The 13,385-nt window shown below is 39.9% G+C and overlaps 1 protein-coding gene across 1 annotated transcript in view; it reads left to right on the plus strand.

Moving 5' to 3' along the window:
* Positions 1 to 12,468, plus strand: part of IQCM (IQ motif containing M) — a 111,003-nt gene extending 98,535 nt beyond the window's left edge. The window contains 1 exon segment of the mRNA XM_075092404.1: positions 12,338 to 12,468. Coding sequence (XP_074948505.1) covers positions 12,338 to 12,468 — 131 coding nt within the window.
* The last annotated feature ends 917 nt before the right edge of the window (positions 12,469 to 13,385 follow it).

Below are 13,385 nucleotides of genomic sequence, written 5' to 3' on the forward strand. Positions count from 1 at the left end.
TGTTGGGACCCCCCTCCCTGACCCTTTCTGGGAAATCCGCGTGCCGGGGTGCCCCTCTGAAGTGCCTGTCTACTAACACATGCAGTATGGGGAATGAGCATGACAAATTAGAGATCTGTATGCCCAGGCAGGGCTGTGATCTTGTTGGGATGACAGAGACATGGTGGGATGGCTTGCATGATTGAGTGCTGCAATGGAGTGATACAGGCTCTTTAGGAAAGGCAGGCTGGGAAGATGACAGGACGGAGCTGCTCTTTATGTCAGAAAGTCGCTGGAGTGCATGGAGCTCTGCCTGGGGATGGGTGGAGCCAAATGAGGACTTACAGGGATGGGAGACATTGTAGTGGGTGTCTGCTATAGGCTACCTCATTGGGAAGAACAAGTAGATGAGGCCTTCTACAGAAAGCTAGGAGTAGCTTTGTGTTCACAGACCCTGACCCTCAAGGGGGGTTTTAACCACTCCAATATCTGCTGGAGGGACAACACAGCAGGGCAAAAGGAGATTCTAGGAGACCACTGATGTCAACTTCTTGACAAAAGTGACCGAGGAACCAATGAGGAGATGTGGTCTGCTGGACCTTATGCTTAAAAACAAGGAAGGGCTTGCTGGGCATGTGAAGGTCCAAGGCAGCCTTGGATGCAGTGACTAAGAAATGGTGGAGTTTAGGAACTGGAGAAGAGGGAGCAGGGCAAAAAAACAAGATCACAACTCTGGGCTTCAGAAGAGTAGATTTTAGCTGCTTCAGGGCACTCCTTGAAAGAGTCCTATGGGATAGGGCACTAGAGGAAAGAGCAGTCCAAGAAGGTTGGCTGATATTCAGGAATCACCTCCTCCAAGCTCAAGAGCAGTCCATCCCAAAGAGCAGAAAGTCAAGAAAAAATGGCAGGAGGCCTGCATGGATGAGCAAGGAGCTCCTGGCCAATCACAAACCCAAAAAGGAAGTAATGAGAAGGTAGAAGCAGGGACAGGTAACCTGAGCGGAATATAAAAACACTATTGAGTATGCAGGGATACAGTGAGGGATGTCAAAGGTCACCTGGAGCTGGACCTTGTGAGGGATGTAAAAGGCAACGTGAAGGGTTTCTACAAGTACTTAAGTAGCAAAAGAAAGACTAGGGAAAACATGGGCCCACTGCTGAATGGGGCAGACCTGCTGACACAGGACATGGAAAAGGCTGAGGTAATGAATGCATTCTTTGCCTCAGTCTTTACTAGCAAGAATGGCCTTCAGACATGCAAGGCCCTGGTGATCAGGGAACAAGTCTGAAGTAAGGAAGACATACCCTTGGTGGAAGAGGATCAGGTATGGGAATATTTAAGCAACCGGGCATACGTCAGTCCATGGGCCCTGATGGGATGCACCCACAAGTGCTGAGGGATTGTCTGATGAAATTGCAAGACCACTTTCAATTACCTTTGAATGATCATGGCAATTGGAAGAGGTTCCTGAGGGCTGGAGGAAAACAAATGTCATTCCTGTTTTCACAAAGAGCAAGAAGGAGGACCCAGGAGCTACAGGCTGGCCAACCCTACCTTGATTCCTGGGAAGGTAATAGAATAAGAGGCAATGGGCACAAACTGAAGCACAGCAGGTTCTATCTGAACATCCAGAAACACTTCTCTACTGTAAGGGTGACTGGGCACTGGCACAGGCTTCCCGGAGAGGTTGTGGAGTCTGCATCCTTGGAGGTATTCAAAAGTCATCTGGATATGGTCCTGGGCAACCTGCTGTAGGTGGCCCTGCTTGGGCAGGGGGGCTGGACAAGATGACCTGCAGAGGTCCTGTCCAACCTCAACAATTCTGTGATTCTGTGATCTAACAAGAAAATCTAAGAAGAAAAGCTTCAAAATATTGTGATGGTCCTGGAAGAAGTGGGCTCCCTGACGTACCTTTGGCAGGGATAAAGTAAAGGTTTCAGGAGGCTTCCTCAATAATGATGAGTGGATAAACTCAGTTTCTACTCTCAGTCTACTTTCTGAGGGTTGGAGAACAGGCCCAGGATATAGCAAATATTGGGGCATGACAGAGGGGAAAAATACCATCGCTCATGGAAGTGTGCATCTGAGTTAACTGTCCAGTTTGCATTTCCAGTGACTGTCCCCTTTCCTCAAATAACATTACCTTCTGTTTTTCCAGTCAATAGGGAAGGATCCTAAATTTCTGTACAGATTTTATATACAAATGCTTTTAACTACCTCATTTATAGGGCTAAATACAAACCTTAAACAGAAGGGTATTTAAAGTCAGCTCAAATAAACAGAGGAGAGATTTACTATGATTTAACAAGGAAACCCAGTCTAATATATTTATAGTTGGTTGCATTATATCCATGCATGGCTTATATCCATCACAGTAACTCTGAAAACAACTTTCCATCAACTAGTAATAATTGCCCTAAAAAAAAAAGAAAAGGAAGCTTTGTACTCTGCAGCCAGTTCTTTGGTTGCTTGGGAAGATCAGGAAAGATCGAAGTGATTGCATAGAAGTTTCCCAGACAGTGGATGTCTAACATCATGAATGCACAGATCAGTATTTAATCTTCATAGCTTCTCAGAGCAGAATTATTCTAGACAAATCTATGGGAGCTGAAAATACAGAGAACAAGAAAATTTAGAAGCCCCAAAATAATAAAACATTTTCATTTATAGTTATTTGTATAGGTCATTTGATTTCAACAGAAGACTCTAAGTGTTGTTTTCCCGAGATTCACCCATTGATAAAATAGTAAATCTTTATAGGTCAAAGGATGTGTATGTTGCTAACTATGTACTGGCTTTCAACTGATGAGGAGTTTTTTGCTCCCAGATATAAAAATTATTGAGAAGTATTTCGTGGCAAAATGGAAGGGATTTAATTGAGTAGTATGTGTTACCTCTTAAATTCTTGATTTAGCATTTTTATTTCAGCATTTCTCTTTCATCACCTGACTCCCCGGCCACTTTCGCTGAAAGGAAAAGTTGGCTTAATAGGAAATTAAAAGCTCTGTTGAACGGTTGGAATTTGACTAAAGGCTGGTAAGGATTACTTGCATGCGAGAGATTTTATAGCAACAGTTTCCCAGACGTGTGGGTATGTTTGCACGCTTCAGGAGTGTTCTTTGAGGACATAAGCTAATATTCTGTTGTGAAATCCTAATTTTCTGAGTTTCTCAGAGTTCAAGGAATTCTTGCTTCAAATGCAGCAGTAGAAATAATATTGTTCTTTAGCAAACAGTCTTGGACAGATTGCAGAAGTCTGTTAAATATTAATTCCATTAAGGCTGAATATTTAACTAAAATTAATTGCAATGCTATGTAAAAATAATTTCATTAATTTATTTAAAAAGGGATGCAATGAAATGTATAGAAACTTGTAAGTAGTATTTTAAATAATACAGTGAAGCTTATAATGATTTAATTGCATATTTGATGGTAATACAGGTACGAACTTGAGCAGAAAAGATCATATATATATACTTGCATATATGCATATATATGTGTGGATGTGTGGATGTTACATCCACACACACCCCCCCACCATATATGTATAACGCGACATGTGAAGCAGGAAATAAAGCAGAAAACAAGCTGGTCTTGGACAGCCAACCTACAGATGTCCTAAATGTGCTTGTCCAGATTATTGGTCTTTTGAATTCCTCCATCCATGTGCACAAACCTGTTCACACCTCTTGTTATGTGGGTTTTAGCAGCACAGAATAATGACAGGATATGTGTTGATTCAGACTGGTGCCTGATTTGGGCATTTGGGGAAGCTGTTTACCGGAGCATGGTGTAGCATGATAAATCAGCAAGGAAGTACAGATGCAGTGGCTGTGTCCTCACTGAATATGATTGGAGATGGTGAAGAATTTAGAATATTAGGAAAGAATTATGGTGCCTGTTTTCCATTTGCTGCACAGTTTTTTAAGGGAAATAAACCTTTTCAATTTTTTTTTTCTTGCTCAATATTTCTCTCTGTCCTTTCTCATGTGGCCCATCAGCCATGTGGATATTTTGCAGAAAGCATAAAGACAGATATATGAGTAGGAAGGGAGAAAGGACTTGGTATAACTACTTTTCCCTTTTGTGTGTCTTTTCTTGTGGCATATTTCCCCTCAAGAACATTCACAGGGTGAAAATAACATAAGGGCTACTGAAAATACTGCATGCTTCTTATTCTCATTAATTCAATATTTTATTTATATTTATTATATTTATATAATATATTATATTTATTATAATACAATAGCCTTTGTATTTAAAATATCCCTCAATAACACTAGAAAAAGTGGAAATACAAGCTGAGCAATGCAGTATTTGTTTCAATGATCTTAACATGAAGTTCAGTGCACTGCGAGGGTCTATGGCATAAATGTTCAGACATATTCAGTTTTCTCACCCTGCACGTTAGAGTGTTCAAGAGAAAGCTTTGTGGGATGGCTAATCAGCTTTTCCAAACCAGATAGGTATGTAGACACTATTTCTAACCCCTGGTTGGAGAATGCAGCTCTCCAGAGAGGGGAACTACTTGCTGTTCATATCCAACATGGGACTAGGTATTAAACTTAGTATTAAAGGAGTTTGGTGGGACCCTGAATGCTCATCTACAAGAGCAGCAAGTGAATAGGGACCTCACCCACTACACAGGCACTTTGCCTGCCCACATAAGCTAGGCCATTAATAAGTGCATATATGTTCTGACGAGAAGCTGGCATGTTCTGTATTGGCAGCCAGTATCAAAACCATTAGTGGGTTCACGCCTAGTCCTGCCTCTTTGCTGCAGTCTGTAGCTAGCTCATTTGTGCATTGCGATGCTCCAAGCCCTCACTGGTCTGACAGGCTGCTGCTTACAGATATGAGCCTTGATCCTGAGGTTTTGGATGTCAGGGAAAGGTTCCATTAAGTTTGGTGGGCTTATGGAAAAAAAATCTCTTCTATTTCTTGCTGTATGGAGTAGTTTTTCAAATGAAGGTTTGGGTAACTGACTGTCCAGTCTCAGACATTTCATTAAAAGCTTGCCTCAGGACTTTCTTCCTGTACTTCCTTGTGCTTCCTGTTCTTTTTTTCTAGGAAGACCAGTTGCTATGACCAAAATCAATCACCATTTCAAGTTTTCTGGCAAACATACGTAAAGACAAATCTCTTTCTGACATGCTTCTATTATTGCAATTATGTGATGAAAAGGAGAACGCAATCCAAAGTACAGAAGCCCCAAATCTTCAAATGCAAATGCCCTTGCAAATGAACCCTCTACCCACATGGAGAGAAAAGATCCAGGCTTAGCTTCACAGTATGTAGCCTGGCTCTGATTCCATGTACGAGAAAGCTTACTGTAAGACCAAAATCAAATTATCACTGTGTTTAGAAGGTAGTTAACATTAAATTAATCTCTGCACCATCTAATTTCATGTTCAGAGTTTTGTATAGTTTATCTTAGCTAATAAAGAATGTTGACACAGCAGATCATGTTGTGCAGAGAGGAACTCAACTTTACTGGCTTCAAAATGGTTGTCTTCAAAACGCTTCTGGAGAGAATTACATGAATGGAATAACAAACCAGACTTCTAGCTGCAAATCCGTATTAGAAAGCTTTATGTTAGTGTTAGGGTATCACGGTTGCATTGTCAAAGAAGGGCAAAGATGCTAAGAGCATAAGAAAGGCTTTATTTTGTGAATATTTAATTCCTAAAGAAAGAAAAGTAGCATAAGAAAGGAAGTGATTATTTTTCATTATTTCAGACTTCATGTTAATGTCAGTATATCCAAGTGCATTTACAATGTGGTTTATTCTAAAAGCACCAATTTATTTGCACTACAGCATTATTTCAGTAGTTTTGTTTCAGGCTGCTATTTTTATGTCAGGGAATCCAAATTAGGAATTTTGTGAAGTCTCAGATGTTTCTAGTAATTTACACAGATTTTCTAGTTCCGTCATGATTGTTCTGAGGGCTTTTGTTTGATTTTATTCTGCAGAAGATTAGACCTCAATATTACAAATGTTTTCACTGGGACTAGTCTATAAGGCTGCTAAGGCAAGACACCACCTGGGTAATATTGCTTGCTTTGAGTGAAATGTACTCCTAGGACAAAGTGCCAGGACAAATAATTCAACCTTTGTATTACATAAGTACTCAAAATATGTCTGACGTGCCACTTTGAAACCCATGAGACCACTTCAAAGACAACTTCTTAACTGTGGCCATCCTCAGAAGAGTTAACTGCTTATTACAGCTCCTGCATGTCATCCCACAAAGCTTGAGCGCCCAGGGAGTCCTACAGTGCACCTGCAGGAGCCAAAATGCCCTCCAGCTTCTGCTGTCACTCCTGCAGCAGGGTCTGTTCCAAACACTGTTCCTCCCTGGCACAGTAAGGCATCAAGCCTCAGGATCCCTATGTTTTCCCGTGCAGCCCTCACTCTGATGTACCCACCATCAAGTGGTCCCCTTTGAACAAAACTCAGGACCTCCTGTTCTCTCCCACTGAAATCTCAGCTCTTCAGTACTCTTGCATTTTGGTACTCTGCATCCAATAAATTTCTTCTGGGAAAACTGAATTCGGGATCACATACTCTAAGCTTACTCAGCCTTTCTAAGTGAAGCCAATTATCTCCCATGTGTTACCAGGATGATTTAGAGGGTAGTCCACAATTAATTTTACCCTGGAAACAACAACGATGAATATTCTCTTGCGCAAAATCCGAGGAGTTTACTTCAGTTTGGTTGTGAGCAATGGCTCGTACAGGGAGAATGTGAATCTGTGTTCATTAATTATATGTATATTATGTTAAAGGGAACATATTCCAACAGCAGTGTTAGTGTATAGCATTATACAGCAGAAAATGTGAACAAATAGCACTTTCAGGACCCTTAAGGAAACCAGAGATAATGCCTTCCCATCCTTCTACCAATGTTTATTAGTCTCACACCAGTAAGACCACCCTTTCCTGGCAAATGCAGTTATCTCACTTGACATCTGAGAAGCTTAAATACTAACCACTCTGTGGCTTTTTCTTCTCTCCTTAATACACAGAGGATTACCCTTGTGAAGGACTACATAAATAGAAAATGTGATGGCTTTGCTTTAACTATGCTAAGCCTGTCTTTTTTTCCTGGCAACAGTTTTAAGCATCAGTGTTGCATCCATATTAAGTGTGAATTCCCTTGTGTAAATCCCATTAAGGTTAACAGAATTTTAGTTTTACTGCTTAATAAATTACAAAGTGGATTAACTTTTGAGAATTATATAACCAGCCATAATGCACAGAACACAGTCCCATATCAGCATACGTATACTGTAGCTAAGATATGGGAAGTGCTAATGGAGACGTGATGAAGCAGCTTTGTATTATATGTAAAGAAAAGAAAATAGAATATTTTCAAGTTTATAACTTGTTTTTTGCTTTCTTTTGTCACTTCTACTAATTTTGAAATTACATTCTTCCAGCTTTTGTGCTTCTGGATTCAAAATAATTATGAATGATTTGAGACACCAGCTTTTCGAAGCTGTTAGATCATAATGCAATCTTATATACATAGTAATCACTGGACGCATTGGGGGAACCGGACAGTGAGAGAGTTCGTACTCAACTGCATGTATTTTAGGAGGATCATAGAATCATATTTTAGAGGACCCCATGACTTTATGTTACACACATAACACTGTAGGTATTCACACTGTGAATTTGAAATTGGTTTATAGTATTAAGGACAGGCTTCCTCTAAAATTACCATATTTGTCTCTCAGGAACTTTCAGAGTCTCAGGTCACTCCCGTTGACTTTCTCCAAGTGCTGTTACATTTTATTTGCCAACTTTAAAAGTCGTGCTTAAGGCAGAGGAACCTTTTTCCACTGGAGGCAGGCAACGCTCCTGAACTTTTGCTCATTGGTGCTGCTCTGAAGTCAAGGTGAGGCTGTGTCTCCATGGGCTGGCAGCCTTTCCCCTGACCCTCTGTGGGGCAATGCCATTCCTCATGGTCGAGGGCCAGGCCTCTCCTCCTAACCCCAAATTTAGCTAACAAAATTAGACAAAAGGCCTGAGCTTTCTAACGCTCACCCACCTCTGCATTTCTGCTAGAAATCTTTGATTTTTCCTATTGTTCACATCCCTGTGTACATCCCACTTTGTATTTGTGATGTCAGTGTGGTGAGTTGGGAAATCTGCCTATGTATAACTGTAAATTGCTGCCAAGGTTGTGAAACAGCAGACTATCTGATTATTAGTTATGTTCAGGAGACTGACCGAAAATGTCATTGCAGGTTTCCATATTTATTATCTCAGAGAATTCTATATCCAATAAGAATATGGTTTTTTTTCTTTGCATGCCAGTCCTGTAACTCTGCCTGTGATCTGAAAGTCAAGCTGTCATCTTTGCTTTTAATGAATTTTTTTGCAACAGAAACTTACATTACAATATTGCTGCTAACCTGAGCCAGCATAGGACTGAGGCTGTTTTTATAGCTCCATTGCTTCTGCAAAGAGCTGAAGTGAAAAAGGAAAGAAGTAAAAAAGAACAAAACAAAAAAATTATTTTTGTTACAAAAATAGTTATGATCCTAAGTAGTTACAGGAACACCGGTGGTTCAAAAATAAAATGGCATGTCTTCATAGTCCTTTTTGATGACTATAACTGTACTTTTAGTGTCTAATGGCAGTAAACAGATGCAATAGCATCCATCTAAACAGGCAAGGTGACATGCTTCTCTAATGCACATAATAGCCTAAAATTGAAAAACAACTTAAATATGGTTTGTTCATGCTAATGAGAATTAGCTAGGAAGCTCAAGAGAGGTATCACTCAAGACTTTAGCCTATAGCTTCCTTCTTGTGGAAGGATCCAAACTGACCCTGTTTGCTTTACCTTCTGGTGTTCCAGGTCATGCTTGATTTCATCTTCAATTTCAGCAGTTTTCAGTGGCCAGGTATGCAAAATTGAATACCTGTATTTGTGTTACTAGCTAGAAACGCTTTCCCTTAAGCATCATTCATCTTCCCTTTGTGACTAGAACTTGCAGATAGATGTGCAGCCAACCATGTGACAAAGTTGTACAATTCTGCCTTTATTCAGTTCAGAGTAACTTTGTCCAGGGTGAGTTAGGCTACCGTACCTCTGATGCTGACCCATGTAACATGTATATTTGCTGTTGCACTTTTGATGCCAAGCAATATGTAATTTTTCTATAGCTTTTAAAAAAATAGTTGATAATTAATGGCTGCGAAAGGGTTCAGTATTATCCTAACTTTCAAGATGAGGAAACTGAGGCAGATGACCGAGGCAATCTGTTACAGTGCACTATTACAGTCACAAAGTGTGTTGAAGGCATTTATCAAAAGCAACGAACAGTTGCAGAGATGGACAAGTCAGAAACAATTCACTTAAATGATCTGGTTTAGACTTTCCTATTTTTTTTTTTGCCCATCGGAAAAATATTCAGTATCAGTATTTCATCGCAATCTGTCATTAAGAAGTGGTAAAGTGGCTGCCTCTGCTGCGCAGCCTACTTGTACAGCTTCATTCGTGAACAGTTAATTTTTAGGTAGCATGGATTTATCTTGGAGAGCTGGCTTACAGCAGCTTTTTGTTTTTCTGCTATGTAAGTATCTTGAGGAGTGATTGTGAAGGATACTTTCTATGGTCAGGGTTTTGTTGGTTTATCAACATGCTGGTTCTTGGGGTTTTTTAATGAAATACTTCTGGCATTTCTTCCTGTACTTCCCACTACCCAGTCCCACTTCTGACACATCTCAGTGCTGATGAGGCTTTGAGAAGCCATTAGTACTCTATGCAACAAGGAGAGTTTTGGTGAGACAGTATCCACGTGCAAAACCTGAAGAGACCAGGTACACCATGCAGAGAAAGAAATCAATTTCACTTGACCCTTCTTATTTGGACTGTTCTCTAAACTGTCAAAGGTCCTTTTTTTTTTTCTTTACTTGAGCAGAATAGGTAACAGCAAAGTTTAAATAAGTGTATAATTTAAATACTTATTTGGTAATGGATTATTTTATACATTTCAGCTCTATGGATATGGGTCTATTTTCCACAGATCCTGCCAAGAGAGTTTCCATTCTGGGACTTCCTGCTTATTTCTTCCAGCTGCTTCTCTTTCTTATCCCTTCTGTTATTATTCTCCTCCTGTCTCCTTGTTTTCACTACTGATGGAGGAGAAGCTTGGTTAGACTTCGAAATCATAATATAAATGTTCTTGGCAACTGTTTATGTCTATACTCTTTATAATTATTCTCCAGTGATTCCAATTGTATTTTCCAGTTGGAGACCATCACTGAGAACTTTATTGCCCAGTCAGAATGTTAAAGGTGCAAATCCTTTAAGAGGATTCATAAGGAACATGTTCAACATCGAGACACAGCAGGAATAACAGAGTGGCCAAAATGGTGCTGGCTGTGTTGACCAGAGTGATGCAGAAAGGAAAACTCTTTAAACAGCTCTTCATCTCCTGCCTAGTCCTTAGCCAACCTCACAAAGTCCATCTGAAACACAAAGCCTCCTGCCAATCTCACCCTGAAAGTTCACCATCAGCAATAATGGGATTTGTGGGACTTGTTAACCCAACCTTCCTCAACGGTGTGGTACTGGTTAAATGTACGAAATGGGGACGTGGGTGCATGTGTCTGTGTGCATCATTTGAATTCTCTCTTGTATTAATGATTGATAGTTTTAAAAGAAAAAAGAAAAGGTTGGTTTACATCTGTGGAAATCATTTGACTACCTGTTACTCTGATGGCATTAACCCTAATCTTACCAGAAGTGAATCAGTCCTCCTTCCGGCCAAAACAGGAACTGGCATGGAGGCAACGAAGTGCTGTTTTCTCACATGTGAAAGTATTTGCAGAATGAAGTCCTTTGTTTGTTTGTTTGTTTGTCTCTGTGTGTGTGTGTTTGTTTTCTATACTTTTGGAACATATTAAAAAGCATCCTGCTCTTGTTATTTCTTTTGAATAGTCTATTTTCTGTAGAAAGTAATACCCACATGGTAAACTCCTATTCATCAAAACTGTGCCAAATATCTGCCATTTTAAAGCTAAATATATGTTATGTTATTTTATTTTACTTTAAAGCAAGCCAAAATACATACCAAGAGCATAGCTCTGGATGGTGTTGGTCCTATTTTCAAATGAGTATTTACTGTGTGAGGCACTTCTGTGCAGCAAGCTGAGTTGGTAAGGGGCTGCTTTATGAATGCGGTACAGAAAGCAGTATTTCTTCCTCCTCTTACTGTGAACTTACCTTTTAATTGTAAAAATACGTATTTTTCTATTCCTGGTGAAGCATATGAAGCATGACCTTGTGTGTCTAATGCAGTCATACCTGGCTCCCTAGCGCTCCCCTTTCACTTGCATTTTAGGAGTGTTTCTCCAGGGCACATAAAGATTATGAAAAAGTGTTTGGTTCGGGGGATGTAGTGTTAGAAACTTAGGAGTTTCTGTGTCAGCTCTTACATCCTTCTGTAGGCATGAATGGCTGATGTACAGGGGTGTACTTTTGCTCCTATTTTTCTTCCCTCTTGGTGGGTGCTAATAAGCCTTTCCTCATGCCATGTGGTGGTGATATTTTTCTTCCTTGGCTTGGTCAGGATGAGAAAAATGTCTTAAACAAGATCTTCCATTCCTCTACTGTACACCAAAACAAGGCCCCACTTCAGGCCGGAATAAATAAAATAGGGAGATTCCTGAAGTTACAGGACCACAGAGTAAATATCTTCCTTTTCTATTATTTTGCTTTATAAAATGTTAAGAACTGATCTTTCTCTTCTGGTAAGGTATCTATTTTACACATCTGGCTGAACTTTTCCCTTTCTAAAAAATAAAAAAAAAATGTAACTGAGCAACTGTGATAACAAATGCTGAAACTAAAAAAACCTCTATGTTACAGCATGACCAAATTAAGGATGTGTTATGAGGTTTATAAATTAAAAAAGAAAAGTTTTATAAAGATTTGAGAGTAATCCAAACCAGCAGTAATTTCTCTTTGATCACATAGAAAACAGTTCTACGTGGCCTGCAGACCTACTGACTTAGGGGAATCCAGTAATTGAAGCTAGGAATAACGTAGCAATTTCACATCTCAGACACTTGAACTGAGCTTTGCTTTCAAAGGTCAAGTCACTCTGGCTAACAATTTGTTTATTTAGAATATGAGCTTGGTCTCCCTGAAACGTCTAAAAATTCATCCTAGGTTTTCTGAATAATCTCAGCTGGGAAAAGACATTCATCTGACTTCTCCCAGGAGTGTGGAATATGGAGTTTTTAGTGTTGAAATATTATTGGCCTTTGTTGTCAAACTTCTAATTATTAAACTTCTGATATACTTCTAATTAATAAATGTTTATTTTTTGTTGCGCCATTTTCCCATCGAAAGTCAAAGAAAGCTGATTTTCAAGTGTCAGCTGCATTAGCAACTTTTTCAACGGGTAGTGGGAAAGAAAATCACCTCTCTGATCAGGATTTCTGGTGCCGCTGCATGAAATGAGCTGGTGAAGTCTTCAGAAACCAAGTTCCAGTGTAAAGACACTCTTTTGCAGGGAAAGAATATTACATCTCAGAGTAAGCAGGACACAGGACTTCTTCATGTCTCCTTAAACAGGACAAAAAATACGTGAAAATCCAGCAGGTTACATAATTTTAGACCATTTTTTAAAACACGTGTAGATTTGCCTATGATAGGGTAAATCGGTGTGCAACGTACATAATGGATTCAAAGAGCAAAACACTATGGCATAGTGAACTGATAAGAAAAATGTAAAATTGTACCAACCAATGATCTTCCTAGGGCAACATACCAGCCAGAGGGTTTCTTTCTTTAGGTCTTTTCTCTTTAACCTGTTTAAGGGACAAATCTTTATTCTGACAGACTTCCTGTAAATGGAGTGGCAACATTCTTTAGTTAAAGTTCAGTAAATATTTCAGAATTTGGGGCCTAAAAGAGTAAATGGCACCTCTAATCTTCCTCAATGGATGCAGTGGTGCCTCTATCCCTGAAACTGGCACAAATCGGTTGTGCAACAAGGGCAAGTATTGAGGGTTTGTTCCTTTTGTCCTGTAAGCACAGCTGACAACTGATGCAAGAAAATTGTTAAGGGATATTATTTTCACAGAGTTTACTTCCATTGCCGCACAGGCACACCAGCAGCTGGTTCAGCATCCAGCCCACCTGGAGGTGAGAGGCAATGGGGAGCCTCTAAAATAGATGTGCTGCTTAGGGAGAAGTGTCTATCTGCTGCCTGCTGATGCCCTTTAGGAATTTCCAACTGTCCATCCCCAGCTGTTCATGCCCCTGCTGCCAAAACAAGGTGCTTAAGCAGCTGGCAGAAGGAAGTCAATCGATTATAATGTCTGAGATTAAAAATGACCTACTAGGTTATCAGTTAACCACCCTCCTGCTGATTA

Source organism: Phalacrocorax aristotelis, chromosome 4, assembly GCF_949628215.1.
Source record: "Phalacrocorax aristotelis chromosome 4, bGulAri2.1, whole genome shotgun sequence".
Taxonomy (NCBI): domain Eukaryota; kingdom Metazoa; phylum Chordata; class Aves; order Suliformes; family Phalacrocoracidae; genus Phalacrocorax; species Phalacrocorax aristotelis.